The sequence below is a fragment of the Homalodisca vitripennis genome, chromosome 2, assembly GCF_021130785.1.
Source record: "Homalodisca vitripennis isolate AUS2020 chromosome 2, UT_GWSS_2.1, whole genome shotgun sequence".
NCBI classification, from domain to species: domain Eukaryota; kingdom Metazoa; phylum Arthropoda; class Insecta; order Hemiptera; family Cicadellidae; genus Homalodisca; species Homalodisca vitripennis.
This window is the reverse complement of record NC_060208.1, coordinates 80,196,937-80,218,412: the sequence shown is the minus strand read 5'-3', so window position 1 is coordinate 80,218,412 and position 21,476 is coordinate 80,196,937. Positions and strand designations below refer to the sequence as shown.

General features: G+C 35.2%; 1 protein-coding gene across 1 annotated transcript in view; it reads right to left on the bottom strand.

Moving 5' to 3' along the window:
* Positions 1 to 21,476, bottom strand: part of LOC124354240 (NFX1-type zinc finger-containing protein 1-like) — a 53,279-nt gene continuing 31,803 nt past the window's right edge. The window contains exons 4-9 of the mRNA XM_046804550.1: positions 18,162 to 18,433; positions 12,982 to 13,125; positions 8,691 to 8,958; positions 5,180 to 5,663; positions 3,600 to 4,411; positions 1 to 1,029 (exon numbers count right to left, since the gene is read on the bottom strand). Of these exons, the coding sequence (XP_046660506.1) occupies positions 4,282 to 4,411; positions 5,180 to 5,663; positions 8,691 to 8,958; positions 12,982 to 13,125; positions 18,162 to 18,433 (1,298 nt within the window). The 3' untranslated portion in view covers positions 1 to 1,029; positions 3,600 to 4,281. The remainder of the gene's footprint in view (positions 1,030 to 3,599; positions 4,412 to 5,179; positions 5,664 to 8,690; positions 8,959 to 12,981; positions 13,126 to 18,161; positions 18,434 to 21,476) is intronic.

The window sequence follows — 21,476 nt, the reverse complement described above, 5'->3', positions numbered from 1 at the left end:
GGACGGGCGGGGACTTTTAGGATGTGATTTGGTATACCATAACGGACATCTGTGCAAAAAAATTAGCTTTATACCTCGCATTTCCGGGTAAAAACCTAGATTGACTGGGCTATTAATCTAGAAATATCCATTAACATTCCTTCATGAATGTATACATATGTTTATAAGTTTATACAAGTGTTCATGCAGACTTTTAAAGTATGTAGCAACAAAAGAGACCAGCATAAAACATATTCAAATCCAAGTTGAAATCAGTGTAATTTAAAAAGGTTTGAAATACAAATTTAAGATTGCAGAATGAACTAGCCTAGAAATAACATATGGAATTTGGCTATTAAATAACAAGACATGCAACACAGCAGTACTAAATGAATAATTAATTATTTTATTTTATGGGTTAGTCAGGATGACCTTTTGAGTGCCACGATAAAGATATTAATTTCATTGCGGATTTTTTATCATGAATGCTTCAGTAACCATAGCATAGTTATATAGATTTTATATCGACAAACTTTATAAACGTAAAATGCAACAGTAGCGATTACCATCAATTTTAGGCTACATTGTTTAAAATTTATGTTTTGAAAAAGTGGCTTGTATGCAAAATATTGTACTACACCATTTAGTTATGTTTAAAATGTACAGTACTACTAGGCTACTAATACTACTGCACATTATTCTGCTATGTACTGCATATCCTGGACTTTGACTGTAGATAATAAATAATTAATAAACTTTATTCAGTCTCAAACTGTTTCTTTTTTCCAAGCCAGCCTTGCAAGAAACATTCTGTTGTAAATTAAATGAAATGAGAAATTCTTTATTTATACAGGCAAAGTTAGGGCCGCACGGTAAGTATGGTAAGTTAAATTTTATTTTTAATTATTGTTTCATGTACTATATTCACAACCTATTAGACACCAATACCAACATTTGATGGTGACCACATCAACATCGACACTGGTACAAGGACAATTTTCTGGTAAGATCGACAATATTTATTTTTCCCTGAGCAACGGACGAGCAACCCTGGAACAGAAAGTAAAACGGTTAGTTTTCTATTTACTGATAGCTCTCTTCAAGTGTCAAAAATTTGAGGAAACTTTTTGACAGTTTAACTAAAAAAAGGCCAAACTCTGCATACCAACAGAGAACAAAAAAACTAGACCTCTTGATTCTCCGTTTCTTTGATAATCCACAAACCCTTATAAATTGCTTCGATATGACGCTGAAACACTTCTGCTATGATCACCAATTCTAGGTGATCATATCACAGTGCCAAGAACGGTGGTCCCTCTTTTGAGAGAGGAGCATAGATCTGGTACACTGATGATGATGAATAAATGAATAAATGATTTTAATCCTTCCAAAAACAACAAAGTTAATATTGAAAAAATGATCATCTTGGAATTAACTGGGCACTTTTACAAGTATTGAGGCCAGTATAAACATAACAAAATAAAATACACTGTTTGTGTCAGAGTCTAGTTTCTGTGCTTTCAACAGCCGAGTCGCTCTCTATGGCATCTGTGTGTTAACACTAGCATTTGGCTTATCAATACACTTCTATACCTTACTCACTAGATAACAAATGGCTAACAATATAAAACAATGATGAGTCAAGGAGAGATGAGAGGGTGGAACAAAGGGCCAAATTTCTGAGCATCTAAGACCCTGGGTTATTTACCAACTGTCTTTCAGGTAGAAATTATTGTAATTCATCTGTATGCCTGGATTAAGTTATCTAGGAAACGAGATATACACTCCCCAAAATTAACAAGTACCTACCAGTTCTGTACTTGTGTACTATTAGAACAATACCCTCCACTCTAGTTCTCAAGCTCCTGTTGATTTATTCTACCGACCTACACACTAGTATCATGTTCCCCCTCCCACATACTAAGGGGTTATTCAAGTCCTTGGAAGTGATAAAATCCTGGTGGTATGTGCTCCTGTGGTATTCCATTCCATCTTGAATTATACTGTATATATATATATATATATATATATATATATATATATATATATATATAGATTAAATTGTATAAATGGCAATTGCCTTATTTAATTTCAATAAACATTGAATCGCAAAAAGTAGTTGCTCCGCCGGGAGTCAAACTCGGATCTCTCACTTGTCGGTAATATATATATATATATTATGTATTATTATATATATATATATATATATATGTATTATTATATATATATATATATGTATTATATATATATATATATATATATATATATATATATATATATATATATATATATATATATATAAGGTGATTGCAAGAAGACCTTAAGTACTTAAATATAAGGTTTAGTAAGAATTTTTCAAGCTTAAGTGGAAAAACTGAATTTTAATATACAACAAGAAAGCAAACTTAAATGAAAAGGTTTTTACCACCAGTCCTGGTGTACATCACAAACACATTGTAATAAATGCATAAAAATTGAGCAGGTGGGTGAAATTAAATATTTTAGTTTCACATTTCATCTTCAAGTTTATTGCACTCAGTCTCAAAATGTACACTTTGAGGAACACATTTTGGTGTAGGGTTTCGGTGCTGATTTTCCTCTATACTTTCAAATACAGTAAATCCTTAACTATTCCTCTTTGTTGTTTCTTTTGTTGTCTCTTACCTCTCTCACTTGGTGAAGGGTAGAGTGCCATTCACCCAAAAAACGGCCAAATTTATTGAGGAAACAGCATCAGATTATAACTTTTTTCTCGTTCTCATAATAATTCTGCTTTTAAATTTAGGATAAAATCTGACTCCAAAAAGTGTATTGAGCATATATAAGATGTATTTGGACTAAATGAGTCTTTCTTTTACACTGATCAACCCAAATCTTCTTCAGATCGGCACATTTGGGAAAAGTGAAATAAGATAACTTGTTTTCACATAATTATTACTTCCTGAAACAGTTCAATGGGTCCCAGGTATTATATTATATACATTGTTTGTATAAAAAGCAATAAAGTTATACTTGAAATAAATATACTAAAGAATAGAACATTTAAAATTCATGTTTTTGCACTATTGAGAAAGGCATAGACGAGGTAGCTTAGTATATTGATCGTAATGTCGTAAATATAAACCTTACCAAACATCTGATCAGCACAACACCAACATAAAAAAGCAATATTAAATTCGAAACAACGTAATACACAACTGTGTTGACCACATCCACAAGTCTGACTAAAACTAATATTTTATAGGGAAATGACGCTGCAATTTCATATAAGCATAAGCATAGTTCAGCAAGGGCAGCCGGGTCTAGCGTGATATCACTGCCAGCGCTCGGCTCAGTCTGGCCCACCTGTATACTCTACACATCTTGGATACCAGGGCATGAGGAGATTGCGAAATGAGACATACATATATATATATATATATATATATATATATATATATATATATATATATATATATATATAATAACTTAAATAAAAAAACTACACTGGTAAGAAAATATTTTTTTATATTTAAGAACTTTTTCAAAATGTGTTAAAAGATTATTAGAAATTGTTTTGCCACGTAACTTTCCTGCTTGGGGATAATTTAATCTCAATTATACTTCTGAATAAAACTTACCATCTTCCAACAGACACAACTGCAGATCGCACAGCGTCAAACGCTCTTCTAGGCAAGCCTCTCGATCTGGACAAGTCTTCTTTTTCATAGAGAACTGGTGACAGAGGAATAGAACTGGATGTTACGGGAGAAACTACTCCTACAGGAATCCCAGTTGTGGCAAAATTTGACTCATCATAGTAGTCAAAGGTTGTACTCGGTCTTCCCGTAGGTGTTATGGGTTTGTTGAGGATTTGCATAGCTAAGGTTGTGTTATTATTGAGATTATTCCATATGGGGGTCACTATTGGTCTATTGGGGTTTGGCCCTGCTGAAGTTATGTAATTATTGGGGCCAATTATTTGCCGAGTTATGGAAATGCTATGTGTTGTGGGGTTGTATGTACCAAGTCTTGTTGGGGTTGTAAAATTGGAGGTAGACCCAACAAGCTTTGTGGGGATTTTGGGTGTAGATACTTCTGGGTTTGCAGTGTTGGTAGGTACATTTCCTATTGAAATTGTGGAGTTGTTGGCAAAAAGTCTTGGGGCTATAGGATTGTTGGAGGTATGCCTCACTGGGGTTATGGGGTTCTTAGATGTAAGTACCACTGGAGATATGGGTTTGTTAGGTGTCATTTCTGCTAAAGTAGTGGGATTGTTGGCATCAAGTCTTGTTGGGGCTATGGGATTGTTGGAAACATGCCTCACCGGGACGATGGGGTTCTTAGATGTAAGTACCGCTGGGGATATAAGTTTGTTTTGTATAGTTTTAACACATGTGGACACACTTCTCCACAGGCCTTTGGGCAAGGATGGCTTTTACCACAAATGGTTCTGTGAATTAAAAAGAAAAACAAAATTAGTAAGTTAATTATTAGTTCAGTATTAAAATGAGTATCATTCATCTCAATGTAACCTGGATGACATTTATCTTAATGATTTGAAGTTCGTACAACAGATTTGAACAGATAAATTCACATTTAGTTATAACTCAAATATAATAATACATATGTAAATCCAAAGCTTTGTAACACTCTACCACATTATTTAGTTTAAATCCAATTAAGTTGAATCCTAAGTCAAAAATTATAAGAAGATTATTTTAAATCTAAAAAGAAAGTTGTCTCTATAGTTGTAAATTAAAATTGGACGGACAGGTTTAAAATGAGTCAGTATAATTTTTACAGCAAGGATCTGAGATCAGATTTACCAGCATTTACATTGAAGGTCCCCACAAATGCTGGAAGGCTATTGTTTAACTGTCTGTAAAATAATATTTTACAATACACCGAAATAACAGAATTTAAAACTAAACTTAAACCATTTCTTATTAACAATGAATTTTATTCTATCCAAGAATTTGACACTAATAATTTATTAACATAGTTCATAACCACTAGTAAATTCTGTTTTAATAATATAGTGATAGTGAAATTTTATTTGTAACACATTCAATAAAATTGAAGATCTTTTGAATTGAATTGTTCCAAATTCAATATGAAGCCAAATAAAATCTTTCGGGTATTATAAAAAATCACGCTACAAACTAAAATCCATCCTGCAACTTATGCTATAACTGGTCTGAAAAAATTGTTAACTTACTTCAAGCACTTCTGGCGACATTTGTATTGCTCGGCATGTTCTCGGTCTCTGTCATGACATGGGTAACTGCAGCTATGGCCACACCGTAATTGTGCCCCACACTTCTGGCCGCATTTGTATTGCTCGGCATGTTCTCGGTCTCTGTCATGACATGGGTAACTGCAGCTATGGCCACACCGTAATTGTGCCCCACACTTCTGGCCGCATTTGTATTGCTCGGCATGTTCTCGGTCTCTGTCATGACATGGGTAACTGCAGCTATGGCCACACCGTAACTGTGCCCCACACTTCTGGCAGCATTTGTATTGCCCAGCATGTTTCCGATCTCTGTGATGACATTGATAACTGCAGCTATGGCCACACCGTAATTGTGCCCCACAGTTCTTCTGACAGCCTTTATCCAGGATCCTGGCTATTTCACTACCATTTGACACCGGAATCAGTAGTTTCGGATGATTCTGGCAGCGGATATTCAGTGAGTCTCCTGCTTGAACAGAGTTACTTTTATCAATGTCATTACATCACTATAATTTGTTCCACATCAGTTTCTGAACACATGGACTATTTTCAGTATTTAAAATGAGTTGAGTGAGTCGCCCAGTGTTACCCTGAATTGTGTTTTACCTAAGTCAAGGTACAATAATAGTATCATTTTATCCATCATAAGGCACTGCTTGGTCATACTACTTAGGTTTAAGAAACACAATTAGCATATCAAGAATAAACAATATACATCATATTCCAATAGAAATAAAAAATAATAAAGAAAATAATTCACTACACATATCACACAAAGCAATTTTAAGAACTTAAGATTTTAAGAACAATTTTAAGAACAATTCAATTTGAATTGAATTGAATTGAACTATTAAAAAATTCTACCACAGTTCTTGTCGAGACATTTTTAGAGAGTTGAAATTATCAAGTTTGTTATCAGTTAATTTTCATAAAATAATAATTATTTCCTTAACAAAATGTTAGACCAGCCACATATTACATTGAATGTAACACAACACGATGTGACACAACGTTTTGTTTTGTTGGAAACGGTGCACATGCCTCATCAACGGTAATGGTCCACGACGTGTTTCAAATTGGCCTAGATGGCACTATCACAGTCCTGCATTTCGCCTGGGGATTCGGCAGTACAGTATCTCTACAAATATTTGTATTATTTAGAAGGTCCTAGTCATAATAAATTGTAGGTTAAAATTTTTAAGAATCAAAAGTGAAAAAGAAAAGTACGCCTTGTCCTTATATCTCAGTTTATTACTGTCCATAGATGTTTATTGAGAACATTTTAATAAAAAAATGCTTTATTAAATGTTTTGTTTGCTACAAATCTTATGTAAACCCAGTACATTGATGAGATGGTTAGCTGGTCAAAGTTTGGCCAGCATAATATTCATTTAATGTTGTTATTGTTTACTTTTGACTTTATGAAAATGAATCTTTTGGAAATATTTAAATAAATATGTTGCATTATTTCCCTTTATTTCTTACTTTATTTAGTTGTGTTTTTTTAAGTTAAATTATGGTGTCAGGTGTTAAAAAAGTTTGATTATAAGCTTAGTGAAGGTTTTTCATAAAGATGTCAGGAGAAGAAAGTGCTGATTTGGAAGCTCTGATAAACCAGATTTTCAATGAATGTATCTTAGCAGTAGAAGAAGAGAATGCATGTCTGAGACAAGAAGTTGAAACAGAAAATGTACGCTTGAGACAAGAGATGAGGCAGATGTCAGGTCCTAGAAAAACGTCAAATCAAGGTGAACGTTGGTCCTTCAACAACACATCAGGTTCCACTGCTGGCAGCAACGTGGTAAGACATTTACCAGTACCCAGTAAGCTGAAGCTTGATGGCAACATGAGGGAGAACATTCAACAGTTTAGGAAGATGTTCAGCAACTATTCCTTAACAACCAGGCTCTGTGGCGAAGACCACTCTGTTCACGTAGCTTCAATGATGAGCATCATTGGCGATGAGACCAGCAGGATCATTTACAGATTGATGGATGAACCTGAGAGGACAACAGTGAATGAGGTGCTACATCTGCTGGGACGGAAGCTAACTCCAGAGTTGAATATTCGGTACGAGAGGTACTTGTTTAATTCAACCAAGCTGGAGACAGAAGAGACATACCAGGAGTACTTCATGAGGCTCATGACTCAGGTGAAGCTGTGTGACTTTTAAGGTGTTCAATTAAGAGCCTAAAGGTGCGAGAAAAGTTGTGGCTGAAAAAAGATGTCACTATGGTCGACGCTGTTCAAATGTGCAAAAGCAGTGAGGAGACGAAACAGCAAATCAGCAAGATGCAAGATCTGAACATCGATATAAACAAGATACATTCTGAGTATAAGATCAAAAAACATGAAAACAAACAAAAGAATAGGGTTGTAACTAATAACTCTCACAAGAAGTGTTACTTTTGTGGAGGAGGATGTCAAGATTCATTGAAAGATTGTATTTCTCAAAAACAAATACGCAGAATTTGTAGTAAAAAAGGACATTTTGAAGTCGTTTGCCGAAGTCCAAAACAAATCAAGCAAGTCTCTGTGGATTTTGAGGAAGATGATCAAGCTGTTCAGAAGATATAAAACCGTCAGGGGTGAAGGAGTATTTGTCACTCTGAAAGTCATCCGAAGAGATAGTGGCCTCCTATTGCATATGAAGAGATAAACATTTTCAATTGTCTAGGACCTTGCTCCAAGTTTCGGATCTAATCCTCTTTTCCCAATTATTTACTAGAGCTTTGCTGTAGGAGAAGGCTACTCCACAGCCCAGCTTTGGCCCTACCAGAAGGCTTTCAGAGTTTATCTTGGAAAGGGTGTCTACTGTTTCTTCCCCATGAATGCCTTTATAACCTGAGACCCAGCTAACATTGGCATGGAACTGCATAACCTACTACCATAGGAAATAAGACATCTCTCCGAAGAAAGATTAAAGAACACCCTTACTGATTGGTTAATCAGCAATCCATTCTACTGTGTGGCTGAGTTCTATGAAAGAAGACGTTGAACCACTACTAAACAATTTTGTTTTGTTTAAATTATCTGACACCATTTCAACGCTTAATTTATTAGGAAATACAGTGATTTTGTATTAGTATTGTAAACAGCAAGGGCTATTAAGGGTAACTCAACAAGCTGAGGGACAGTACGTAGTCTTATGGCTGGCACAGAGGACAACCAGGAACACCCTGTGAGCTTGGAGGACAATCACAACTTCGTTACAAAGGTTATGGATTTAAAGTTAAAAGTCACACAGTCTTATGGATGGAAATAAAATTGTCAATACAATATTTGTTAAAACTTTTGTGATGAGAGTTATATAAGTTAAGTTTTAAAATAAGTTATTTATTTTTAGTTTAAAAATCCCCCAAACAGAAAATTTTTTTTTAAGATACAAATAACCGAAGCAGTATGCAAAAATTATCAGGGAAGTGTTAACAAAGTTCAACATACATTAAGGTTACTACTACTTTAAATAAAATCAATAAAAAAGTAATCGTACCTATTGCATTGAGACTTTCCAGTGATTGTTCCACTTGCCACCATATGCTAGCTGAGCTGACAAGCAAGTCCATGTCGCCGATAATGTAAAATCCGTCTCTAGCCCGAGACAGGGCAACGCACACTCGATTTCTTGAATTCAAAAAACCAACATTTCTTGTTTTGTTTCCACGAACCAATGAAAGTATGATGATTTTGTTTTCTTGGCCTTGAAAGTTATCAACGGCTGAAACACTTAGCCCCAAGGGTTGTGGAAGATTCTTCATTATCTAGAGCACAAATAAAATCAATGTAAAACAATAAGAAGCCAACATTTTTATTACACGTGTATCTCAATATTTGCTTGCTCAAGATGTTTGGATTATTTAAATGTTCAGATTACCAATAAATACTAATAAAACATCAGAAACATGCTAAAATTAATTTTAGTGCACCCAGTGACTCATCCAGGCTTTCATGTTGTGATACAAAGATCTAAAAAAAATTACTGCGGCTGAAGGTCATTCGAATAGCATGGCAGCAGATTAGTGCGGCCCACCTGTATATACAATTATCTAATTTTTTAATACAACCGAAGATTATTTTACAACTACTACCAGGATTTAATTGGAACCTGATAGTTTATTAGATTCTTGCAACAATAACATCCTTTGAAGTTATAAAATTATACGTTAAATCAGAATGATCATTACATTACTTTCAATTCTTTTCATCTTCTCCCAAAATAAATAGTAGTGAACTATCTCAATCAATCTTGAGATCTATAAGAAAGTACACACAAGCAAATAAAACCTTCATATAACATTCTTGCTCTTGTAGTAAATGGTTTCCTTCAATATCTCGAATTTCATTCTTTAGCTTAAAAAATTAACCCACCCAAAACCATAACTGTTTTATTTCAATTTAATCCTTCGAAACGAGATTCTTGTACTATTTAAGTTAAATTATTACAATTAAGTTTCAAAAGTTAAAAGATTTAATCTATTGACTGTTTTTAACCCAAGCAAATAGTGAACCTTTTTATATAAAAGTATGCTTCAATCCTCTCACCTCCTTTTTCTTTAAGATAGAAAGTTTAATTTTAATAAAAACAAAAAAATATGAATTAAAAAATTGGTTTTACTAATTGTGAATAAAAACAATAGAACTTACAATAAAAATAAACACTGGATGTCACTGGGTATGGAAAACTATGTGAACATTATGTGTTACCTTCAACCCTCTATTTTTAAAGAAGAGACAAAATCAAACTTCCAAAGAAATGTTAATCGTTACAATTTAATGTTTGTTTGGAGTAATGATATACAATTAATTAGTATGATTAATATTGGTAATCCACAAAAGGAGCAATCTGCACCTCCCCACAAACCGTCATACAAACAAGCTGCAGAGGGTATAAGGATGGAAATACTTCACTCCAACTTTCTGTCTCAACCCATCTTGTACAGACCTATAAGCCTAACCACCTTCATGGTACAAACTATGGAAAAAATAATTAATAGATATATAAGGGACAAAACCTTACAGGTACATCCACTCAGTCTATATCAACATGTATACGTGGAAGGTAAGTCAACAACCACCACACTCCACATCTTGGTAGAATCAGTGGAGGATACCTTCAAGGAAAAGGAAGTTCTAGTCAGCGTCTTTATAGCACTTTTGAAGGCACTTTTGACCGAGCAGCATATCGATCCATGGAGGCAGCTCTGGGAGTACCTCCAGATGCTGAGATAGTAGCCCTCCTAAAAAGTAGATAAGTTACAGCTAAGACTGAGGTGAATCAGTCACTATCACGGCCCAGAAAGGCTGCCCCCAGGGAGAGGTTCTGTCTCCCCTCCTGATGGTGATGGTGGTTGACGACCTCCTAAATAAAGCAGAAATGAGAGGAATAAATCTACAATGCTATGCTGATGACCTAGTGCTTATGATCAAAGGGAAAGTTAAAGGCAGGCACGAACACCTCATTCAAGAATCCATAAGTTTTATAAGCAACTGGTATCATGGGATAGGTGTACGGATTAACCCATCAAAAACAAGTATGATTACCTTTACCAAGAAAAGAAAGTTCCAGCTTGTACAACCTATTCTGGAAGGTATCAGGATAAAACACTCTGACACAGTCAAGTATCTTGGAGTAGTCCTGGATGGGAGGCTGACTTACCATTGAGAACACATATCTAAAGCAACAAAGGCTCTTGGTGCTTGTAAAAGACTTTTTGGATTGAAAAGAGGACTGAAACCCAAAATTATTTATTGTGTCTATGAAACCAGTCTTCAAAGGCTAGCTTCCCTAAGCATCACAGGAGCAATGCGCTCCTGTCCAACCCTGGCACTTGAAGTGGGTCCTGGTATACACTCCTCTGGGATAGGAGGTCACAAAGACAGCCGCATTAAGCACAATGAAGCTTCTGGGTAAAAAGATGATCAAGTTTACCTCCCCAGAAGGTCATATGAAAATAATCTAGGACTTTCCTGAGGCTGAAATGATGGACCAGGAGTTAACCTAGCTGTGTCTGCATTAGGGTGAATTGATGTCTTGACTCTTTCATGTTCCTTAGTGTTTTGATTATCGTGTGCAGTACTATACTACAATGAGTGTAGTGTTATCATTGGGCAATAAAATTAAAATTATCAAACAGTTGGACAAAGGTGTCTCAGGTGAACATTTAGTTGATGTCTTCAAACTGGGAACATCAACAATATTGGACATTACAAAAAATAAATCCCCTATTGTAAACTTTGTATCCTTCTTCGAGAATGAAGATGGAAGTTCATGGAGGAAGTTAATGAAAACAGCAGAGAATAAGAACTGGAAGAAGCGTTGTTTAAGTGGTTCATGCATCAATGAGCATTGGGGAACCCTCTTTCAAGCTCGATTATTTGTAAAAAAAAAACCATGCTTTTTGGCGAGAAAATGAACAATGTGGGTTCGTTGAAACAGAGTATTGAGTGGCTACGAAATTTTAAAGCCAGACACGGAATCCGGGATTTGGACCTATGTGGACTCTAAAGCTGCTGAAAACTAAATTGATTTTTTTATTGAATCAGCTTCTTATGGTCCTGAGTTTGTATACAACACTGATGAAACGGGCCTACATTAGAAAGCCTTGCAAAAATATGTCTTAATAATGCAAATTAAGGCTAATTAACTATGTATTAAGGCATTCAAAAATGTAAAAAAACTTTCCGTGATATACAAATACCAAAAAAAGCTTAGATGACTGCTACTTTGTTTACAGAGTGGTTTAATGAAGGGCACACACCTAAAATCAAAAGGCATCAGGAAAGGAAAAGAAAGCAGTAGGGCGTTATTACTTCTTGATAATGCATCCACCCACCCCACTTAAAACTGAAGAGAAAGAGAAGATGAACAATTTAGAGCAATAGGTTTTCTATCAAATGTAACAAGTTTGTTGCAGCCAATAGACCAGTCAGTTATCCAAACAATGAATTGTTATTACAGGAGGCAAACAATTAGAAAACTGTAGACAGGAAATTAAGATGATGAAGACATTGCGGCTCATAACAAAAAAATGAATTTAAAAGATTGCTTGTATATGGTGGTGGAGGGGTTGAGTATGGTTAAGGCGATAACACAGGATGAGCTATTGGAACAAATTTAAAGGAATTTCAACTAAGAAGGAGCTACAGAAAGAGAAGGAAGACAAACAGCGCAAAATGAAAGAGGGAGAGAGAAATAGGGGGAAAATGAAAAGTTATGTTTGAAGAAATTATCAGAGATATTATCATAAACATTTCCAGACAATATAAATGCAGTGCCGAGGGTGTAGGTGGGTGGCTGTTATGTTATTCAACGGATCCCAGATTCCAGATTCTCGATGATGATGAATTCGTCCAAAGTGTTCTGAAAGCGGAAGTGATGACCTGAAACCAGAAGATGAGGGGCCGATTGCGACTTGAGGCATTTGCAGACCTAGACACAACGCTTAAATGGATGGTGTGGCAACCAGAGTCTGATCACCTGTATGTGCTCACCGTCAAACAGATGTGATACGACGGAGTAAAATCAATTTAAGGCAGCAAACAGCTGACTCTGCCTTGATGTTCAAAAAATAATGTATTTTACTGTGATGTAGTTTGTCAGTATTAAATAATGTAAACATTGTCATTGATATTGTTTTTCATAATAAATAAAGTATATGTTCTCTATTGTTTTTTAATTCTTTTCTTAAAATTGGCCTTTTTTGAGAAAAATCCCATTTTTGATTATTCGGATCTGGTCTTTTCCCAATTAATCCAGATAATTGGAGTTGTACTGCAATACCAACCTTAGTAATGTATTTCACTTGGTCTGAGTAGGTTGCCAGGATAGTTATGTCTTTTGGTTGGTAGCCCTGCTTTATTAGGTACCTAGCTAGTTGTACCACAAAGTTTGCCTCATGTTCATTTCTGAAACTCATTGAACGCTGCCGCTGAAAAATTATTAAAATAGGTATTAATTACGTGTCAACTCAGTTCAAGGTATTGAAAGTAGCACTCATGAAATTGATAAACGAGTTTACATAACACATATTTAGCAGTTTTCTTGTGGTAAAACTTGAATGATATAATCTCTTATTTTACAATACATTCATGACAAATATCACAGTGTTCCAGATTATGAAATGAGCAATTACAACTACCTTATATGCTAATAAATAATGTGTACATATACATTATACATAACTTCAATAAAAATGTATACTTAAAATACAAAAGTGAAATGCTTGGGTCTAAGTCCTGATAGAACGAGTAAAGTACCAAAAAAACAAACAAAAAAGCCCAATCAAACTGCAATTACATTAAAGTGTTAGCATAGTGAATGTGCCTGGGCCCAGGTAGTTTCACATCAACACACATGCAGACCACACTCACACAAGTGCAGGGGATTAGGACCGACCGCATTTCTACCTATTAGTTACCTAATGAACTTTCCCAGTATAAAATTACAAATAACATATATTTGGGTTTGATTGGAGAAGTTCACTAGGTAACTAATAGGGTGGATACACAATTTGATAACATTACTGACCGTGAAGAAAGAAAAAGATAGGTTAACTCCTATTAGAGAACTATTTAAGTTCAGTTGCCAAATGTAATGATAACTACAGCTCTTGTGAAAACATCACATTGATGTCATTGGAAGCATTTTGTGGTAAATGTGAATTCAAACAATATATACCAAATAAGATACAAATTATGGGGTTAAAAGTGTTTTGTTTTAGCACAGTAGGTCATATCGGGAAAAGTTGGTGGTCAGCAACAATACAGAAAGACCACCTCCAATGTCATTGGATTATTTTTGTTTGGGTTGCAATAGTAATCTCCTATATCATCATCATCATCATCCGACGTTTCCATTATCACAGGTCGTCGTACACAGCCTCCTGCACTTTTGTCTGTCATTCCAGGTCTCCTCTTCCTCCACCTGTATTTTCTGTAGTCCCGTTCTCTCTATGTCTTTCCACACTTGGTCCTCCCATCTTCCTCTCGGTCTTCCTCTTGGTCTTCTTCCTCTTTCCGCCTTCTCCAATGCTATTCTAGGCATTCTATTACCTCCCATCCTCTTCACATGCCCCATCCACTGTATTCTTCTTCTTTCCATTGTCTCTTGCAGTGAAACTACCTTCAATCTTTCTCTGGTTACTTCGTTCCTTATTCTATCTCTTCTTGTAGTCTTCTCTATCCCTCTTAAAAATCTCATTTCTGCAGCTTGCAATCTGCTTAAATCATTTTTAGTCCACGTCCACATCTCTGCTCCATATAATAAAATTTATTGGAAATAAGATTTATACATCAATACTTTTGATTCTTTCCCAATGTTCCAACTCCACACAATCTTCTTCACCATATTGAAAAACTTTCCACTCTTCCATATTGTTTCCTATCTCTTCTCTTATTGTGCCCCTATCTGTTATGATACTTCCTAAATAACAGAATTCCTTCACCTTTTCAAAGTCCCTCAAAGTCCAACCCCTCGTCCTCGTCGTGAGGGACGGGCAACGGCTCAAAGAGACGGCTAACGGGGCTCTGGTGAAGCTACGTCAGGTCTAGCAAGTCGGTAGTGGATAAAACTTGCTTTCAAAAATAAGAACAGCCTCGGAAAGGATGGAAATAATCTCCTATATGAGGTACATAGTTTAAAAGTGAACAGAAACCAAGAATTTTGGTTGGAAGTCTTTATTTTTATTAAGGATCCAACAGAGTCTTCTTAAAATCATGATGTCCGTCTGTCCGACATCATATATCATCATAATATACATTTCTCTTGTTCCGCGGAAGAATTATACTAATTTTGGGGTCAAAAGATATTTCATCAATCTGTCTATCTGTCTGCCTGTCTGTGTGATAACTCTTGATAGAAAGGTCCTGATATTGAAACTTGGTACAAAGATTCCTTTTGGTCCAGGGGGCCCGAAACAACTTCTTATTTTGGGGTCAAAAGGTAGTCCATCCATTTATCTCTCCATCTGTCTATCATTCTGTGCAATAACTCTTGACAAATGTATTAGACTTGAATCCTTGAATCATGGTACTTAGGTTCCTTTTGGTCCAAGGAAAACCCCTGCTGATTTTGGCGTTCACCGGTCTTTTTGTTCGTCTATGTGATTACTCTTTGGTATGTTCTGTCAGGTCTATTAATAGTGTGTTGTATCAGTTTATTTATTACTTTTGAGCATTCAAGGTAGTAATCTCACTTTAAAATTTAAAAGAAAAACTTTTAATTTCTATTCAAACAATAATTAAGATACAGTATAAGCTTTTATTGATTTTCTTTTATTTCCAAGAGAGTAAACTAATTGTTAATACCTTTGTTGGAGTTTGAGAATTATTAACAGGGTTTTTTATGTATTTGTTCATTAAAATTGCATCACCCATGTAGTTTATATTGTTATTGTTATGTACTGTTATTTTATATTGCACAACTACAATATAAAAAAAATGTTTAATAAACCAAATTGAACTTGAAAAGATCATAATACTTTGACCCTACATTTTTGTATTGCAGTTTTCAATGACTTATCACAAAACATTTGTACTATTTTAGAATTTTCAGTTGAGGGCAATCTGAATGAATTTTTCCTTTTGTTGGCCATCCATATTAACATCTTTAAGAAATAGGTACCTTGGACCTAGAAATACTATTCAGGTTAACTCTTTCTGTAGGAAATTAATTTTAAAATTAGCAGGAGAAGTAGAAAGACTCTTTCACCTTTACATAGAACAGTAGGATCTCGTTAATCGGTATTAGTAGGGCCGGATTACTGAAAATGCTGGTTTATTGGGGGTATATTACAAAATAAAGCAATTTAAGAACAAAACAGCATATAACTCCTTACAATTTTAGTAATTAAAATAGTACTTTAAAAACAACAACTATATTAGTTGTAATAAAAAGCCATTGTAATTTTTTTTTCAATTCAATCGATGTATGAGTGTCAATTAAATTAATACACATACAAAACAGTTATTAATCCCATTACTGTACATTTACTTCGACAACAGTAAATAGTTTGTAATGCTTTTCTGTTTCTTTGAAATAATGGAAAGTTTAAAAACATTTTCCTGCATTCTCTTAAGTGTTAGTATGTCGGAAGCAGAAGCCCCTTTTTCCTCTGCCCAAGTGACTGCAGTGGCGAAGGCACAGAGAGCCATGTCCATGTTTACTGTGTGTGTAGCAACCGGGGTAGAACTGTCTTCTCCCTCCTCCCCACCCTCCTTGTCAATGTTGGTTAATATGTCTGTGATGATGACATCTTCTGTCATGATTTAACCCCACTCTTCTTCTGCTCCTTCTAGTAAGGCATTTATATCAGCTGTTGTTAGATTATTAGGTTCATCCACTAGCTGTTCGATCATTGCTTCTCTCAACTCATTTAATTCAACATCTGTGCCATTTAGTGATTGTGAATCACTTTCAGTCTTCTTTTTATAAGTCTGTAATAAATCTAGAGAAGGCCACAACCTTCTCATGAACAAATGAACAACCATTTTTTTAAAAGGAAGTTTCTCCACGTGTTTGCCAAGATAAAAACATCTTTCGGGTTAGTTTCCATCAAAACTGTAACAACACTCTTCTCTTTTGCTACACACACTGTACAATAGCCTTTTCTTGTAACTTTTTTCAGTTTGAATGACAGTTTGGTCCATAGGTTGGAGTAACGAAGGTAGATTTGGTGGCAAAAATACCACAATTTTACCATCCTCAGATTTTAGTTCTTCTTCATCAGGATGTCCTGGAAAATTGTCAAGCAATAAAAGGGCTATTTGAGGCAATTTCTGTATCTTCATAAATGTTTTACAGATTGAACCAATGTTTTATGAAACCATTCCAAGAAAAAAGAGTTTTTGTCACCCATCCCTTAGTTTGATTAGTGTAGGAAACCAGAAAATTCACATTCTTGAAAGCCCTGGGATTTTCTGAATTTCCAATGAGAAGCATTTCCAACTTATGAGTGCCACTAGCATTAGAACACGTCATAAAAGTTCTTCTATCGTTTGCTTATTTGCAATCTGAGGCACTAGCTTCTGCCTTATGAACAAAGTTTTATTTGGCAAAAGATGCCAGGATAAACTGCTATCATTTGCACTGGATAACTGATCTGAGTCCAAACTCATTTCTCTGACAGTTTTTTAAAATTTTTGAACAAAAGGCTCGACAGCTTTTATATATTACTTCATAGTTTTTCCCCAGTTAAACTCAGCAATTACATTCCAAAGCGCCTTTTGAATTTATCCAACCACCCGACACTGGAACGGAAATTGTCCTTTTTCGTAATTTTGCTGTAAAACATTTTTGCCTTTTCCATAAGAATGTCACCAGAAACAGGTGTGTACCTGTTTCTTTTTTGCATGAACAAAGCATAAAGTGCATCTTCTACTTGCGGAAACTTACCTGCTTTCAAAGTCAGTCTTATGCTGAAAGATAGTTCATTACTCCTCTTGAATTGTGATTCAATTTGCTCCTTTTTCATCTTTATGTAATGAATTGTTGCATGACCAACACTGTATTCCTTAGATAAATGAGCCAACTTCTCACCTTTTTCCAAACGTTTTGAAATGGCATGCTTTTTATCTAATGTCAGCGTGATATGCTCACGTTTTTGCAACATCGCACTGTACTTACTACTCGTCTTCACTAAGCTTACCTGTGACAGACTCGCTGTGTGCAACTACCGGTAACAGATGACAACGCACCACTGTTACTATGCAGACTGCAATGCACACATCATACTATACAGGCAGGCTGAGACTTGAAAACTATCGATGACTCATCGGCGCCGTCACAATGCCGGATTACTGAACGGCCAGATTATAAAGTCTGAATTGTACTAGATAGGATAACCGTAGCTTCCTGGAAAATTTCTAGCAACATTGCCGATACCTATCTAAAAATGAAGTATTTTATCCATTATAGAGTTGAAAATGCCAATTTATATGGACAATAAGACTGATCGTTGGCACTTACTTGATTTTCATTTTCTTTGTGCTTGATGAAATACAGATTTTTATCCACTCCTAGAATATTTGGCCGATTTTCAGTGGACGAATGATTGGTGAGGTCATCGTAGAAGGTAGGGGTGATGAGAGAAGAGAACTCTGGTCGCATTTGATTTTGGACATTAAGTCGATAGCAGAACAGTCCATTATTTACCATCCGTTCGAATAATGAAATGTCGAAATTGTAATCGTCGCTAAGTTTCTGCACTTCAGGGGTAGGCCTCAGCTGTGCGTGGTCACCTGTGATAAGACAACTTTTACATTGTAACTATTTTATATTTAAAATTGAGCTAAATCCATAAACATGTATATATATGGTTATGGTTACACACACACACACACATATATATATACAGTGGCGAACAAATTAATCCGAACAAAGTGAAATTTTGGTCTATTGTTGGGAATTTTCCCCTCAGTGGCATCCTGCTTACCCAGAATGCAATAAGTTCATGTTTGGTAATTGAGGTTATGTTGCTGATATGTACACATACTGATTTAAGTGTTTTTATCTGGTTATATAAGTGGATTTATATTAGTTTCTGTGTATTACCATATTTAGTGTATCAAGTCACAAAGACGTACAGTCTACAACAGTGGATATTACTCCACGGAAACGCTCACAAATTGTTGCATTGTCTCAACACACACAAATGACTCAAAGACAGATTGCTAGTGAGTGTAGTGTAGGGTTAGGTACAGTGAATGACATTATCAAACGTTTCCGTGATACAGATTCCTTCTCACCAAAAAGGAAAGGAAAATGTGGCCGAAAAAAAGAAAACTACGCCAACACAAGACAGATTACTGGTAAGAAAAAGTAAAATAAATCCGAGAATGACCGCTGTTGATCTTAATAGGGATTTAAGAGCTAGTGGGACCAATGTTTCTGACATGACAGTTCGTAGGAGATTGCTCGCAGCTGGGAGGGTTGCTATCAAACCTAAAAAGAAACAGTTATTGACCAAAGCCATGATGTCAAAAAGACTCCAATGGGCAAAAAATCATAAAAACTGGACTATTGAAATGTGGAAAAATGTGATTTTTTCGGATGAGACGCATTTCTTTGTACAAGGCGAGAAAGTACCCTACGTCCGTAAGTCAGCAGATGAGAAGTTGTCGCCTGCCCATTTGCAACAAGCTCCTAAATACCCACAAAAAAATGTTTTGGGGTTATTTTACCCATGAGGGGACAGGAGCACTTGTACCTGTAGAAGGAATGATGAAATCGGACCAGTACATGGACATATGCCAACGTAGAATCGTCCCACTCATGCAAAGGAATCCAGATCTCATTTTCCAACAGGATCTTGCGCCATGTCACACTTCTAAAAAAATGAAAGCATTCTTCAGAAATCAACATATTGAGGTTTTGTCGTGGCCAGGGAACTCTCCCGATCTAAACCCAATAGAGAATCTTTGGGCAATATTGAAGAAAAAACTTGGGAAAATGGATTGTTGCAGAAAAGATGAACTAATCAAGTCGGTAATTCGGGTCTGGTTTCACGATGAAGACATTAAAAACCATTGTTCTACACTGGTGGAATCAATGCCAAAGAGGGTTAATGAGCTCATCAAAAATAAGGGAGGTCATATAAACTACTAATAGCGTGTAAGTTGTTTCATTGTATACTATACATGTACAAATAAAGTTTTCTGTCAAAATTCATCTTGTTCGGATTAATTTGTTCGCCACTGTATATATATATATATATATATATTGTTTAAACAATTGAAGATTTCTTATTGAAGATTAATATATGTATATGATATTCAATCTGTTTGAGTCTAATGTTTTACATATGGATGTCACAAATATTTACATGCCATCCAAGTCTCCTCTTATAAAGATATATACAAAATATTTTATGTAATATATATATATAAAACGTATCCAAAATTTCACTTACTTTAAACCAAAATTCAATCATGTTTTGCTCTTTGAACATTGGGCTGCTTTTTTCAAATCACTAATCATGTTGGAAAGAGTTGAACAATAAGATGCAACAATGTGAAGTAGTTAACTACTCACACCTTTCGCTAACACCTCCAAGTGTCCAACGCCATTCTCAAAGAACTTGTAAGTGAAGAAAAAAGTCTGTCGCTAAAGAAGACCTTGTTGAACGAATTGATCAAACATTTAAAATGTTTTAGGAGGTTTACCATTACAGCTGCCTGATAAATTACCAGAAATTTCAATATCAGCTCTCTATACACTATCATAACTAAACATCTAGGCTACAAGAAACTTGATGACCACAAAGCTCAAAGAAAGGCAGCAGCATTATTGTTTCTTAATAAAACTGATAAATAAGATTATTTGAAACATGGTTTACAGGAAACGAAACATTAGTTCTGTATGAGATCCCAGAAACAAAACAACAGTCACAATGGATGCGATCAAATTTAGCAAACAAACCCAAAATTTCAAAAACAATTCAACAACATAATAGCTATTGTGTTTGGAGACTAGAAAAGGTTTTACTTGATGAATTCTTCAGCCGAGAACCATAATAAATGCAGAAGGCTACTGTGAAACATGACAACTGATGCAGAGAGTCATTCAAAACAAAAGAGAAATTTCAATTCTGGAACTGTGCTTATCCATGGCACAAGTTTATTGTGATATTGCAAGCCCTCATATAATGCTGGTCTCTTTGCCTCTTCATACCAGTCAGCTTTGAGTGATAACTAACCACAGAGTTTATTATCAAAGAATAAAAGCGTTTATTCGTTCAAAACATAATTTACAAGTTATGACATGTCATAAGTACAATATTTTTTAATAAAGCAGTGCTTGTTAGAACTAACAACAGTAGATAAATAAAACATCAAAATTATTAGGTTGCTGAGATAAGCTCTTTAATTAATTGTACGATATATGGCATTCTATAATTGAAAAATTATTTCAAATTAGGTTAAAGGCAAGTTTTTAATTTGCATCTTTAAAGTCAGTGGATAAGGCATCATAAAGTTTCATGCAAAGGTGATAAGGCTTTATGTCTGAGGGTCTGTGGGACTCTGCTGTTAACCTTTAAAACAACTCTAATGCACCATTTCTGCATTCTAAATGTTTTAATAAAGTTCTTTCTGTTTGTTTTTTCAAAATATTACCCCATACCGTAGTATGGATTCTACATTGGAGAAGTAAACAGTGAGGAGTACCTGAAGACTACAAAGCACATAGATTGAAGATACTAATAATCATGTTCTAAGTGGAAGTCCCAACTGAGAGACTGAGAGTCTAACTGATAAATCACTTGCAAGTTGCACACCTTGTAAA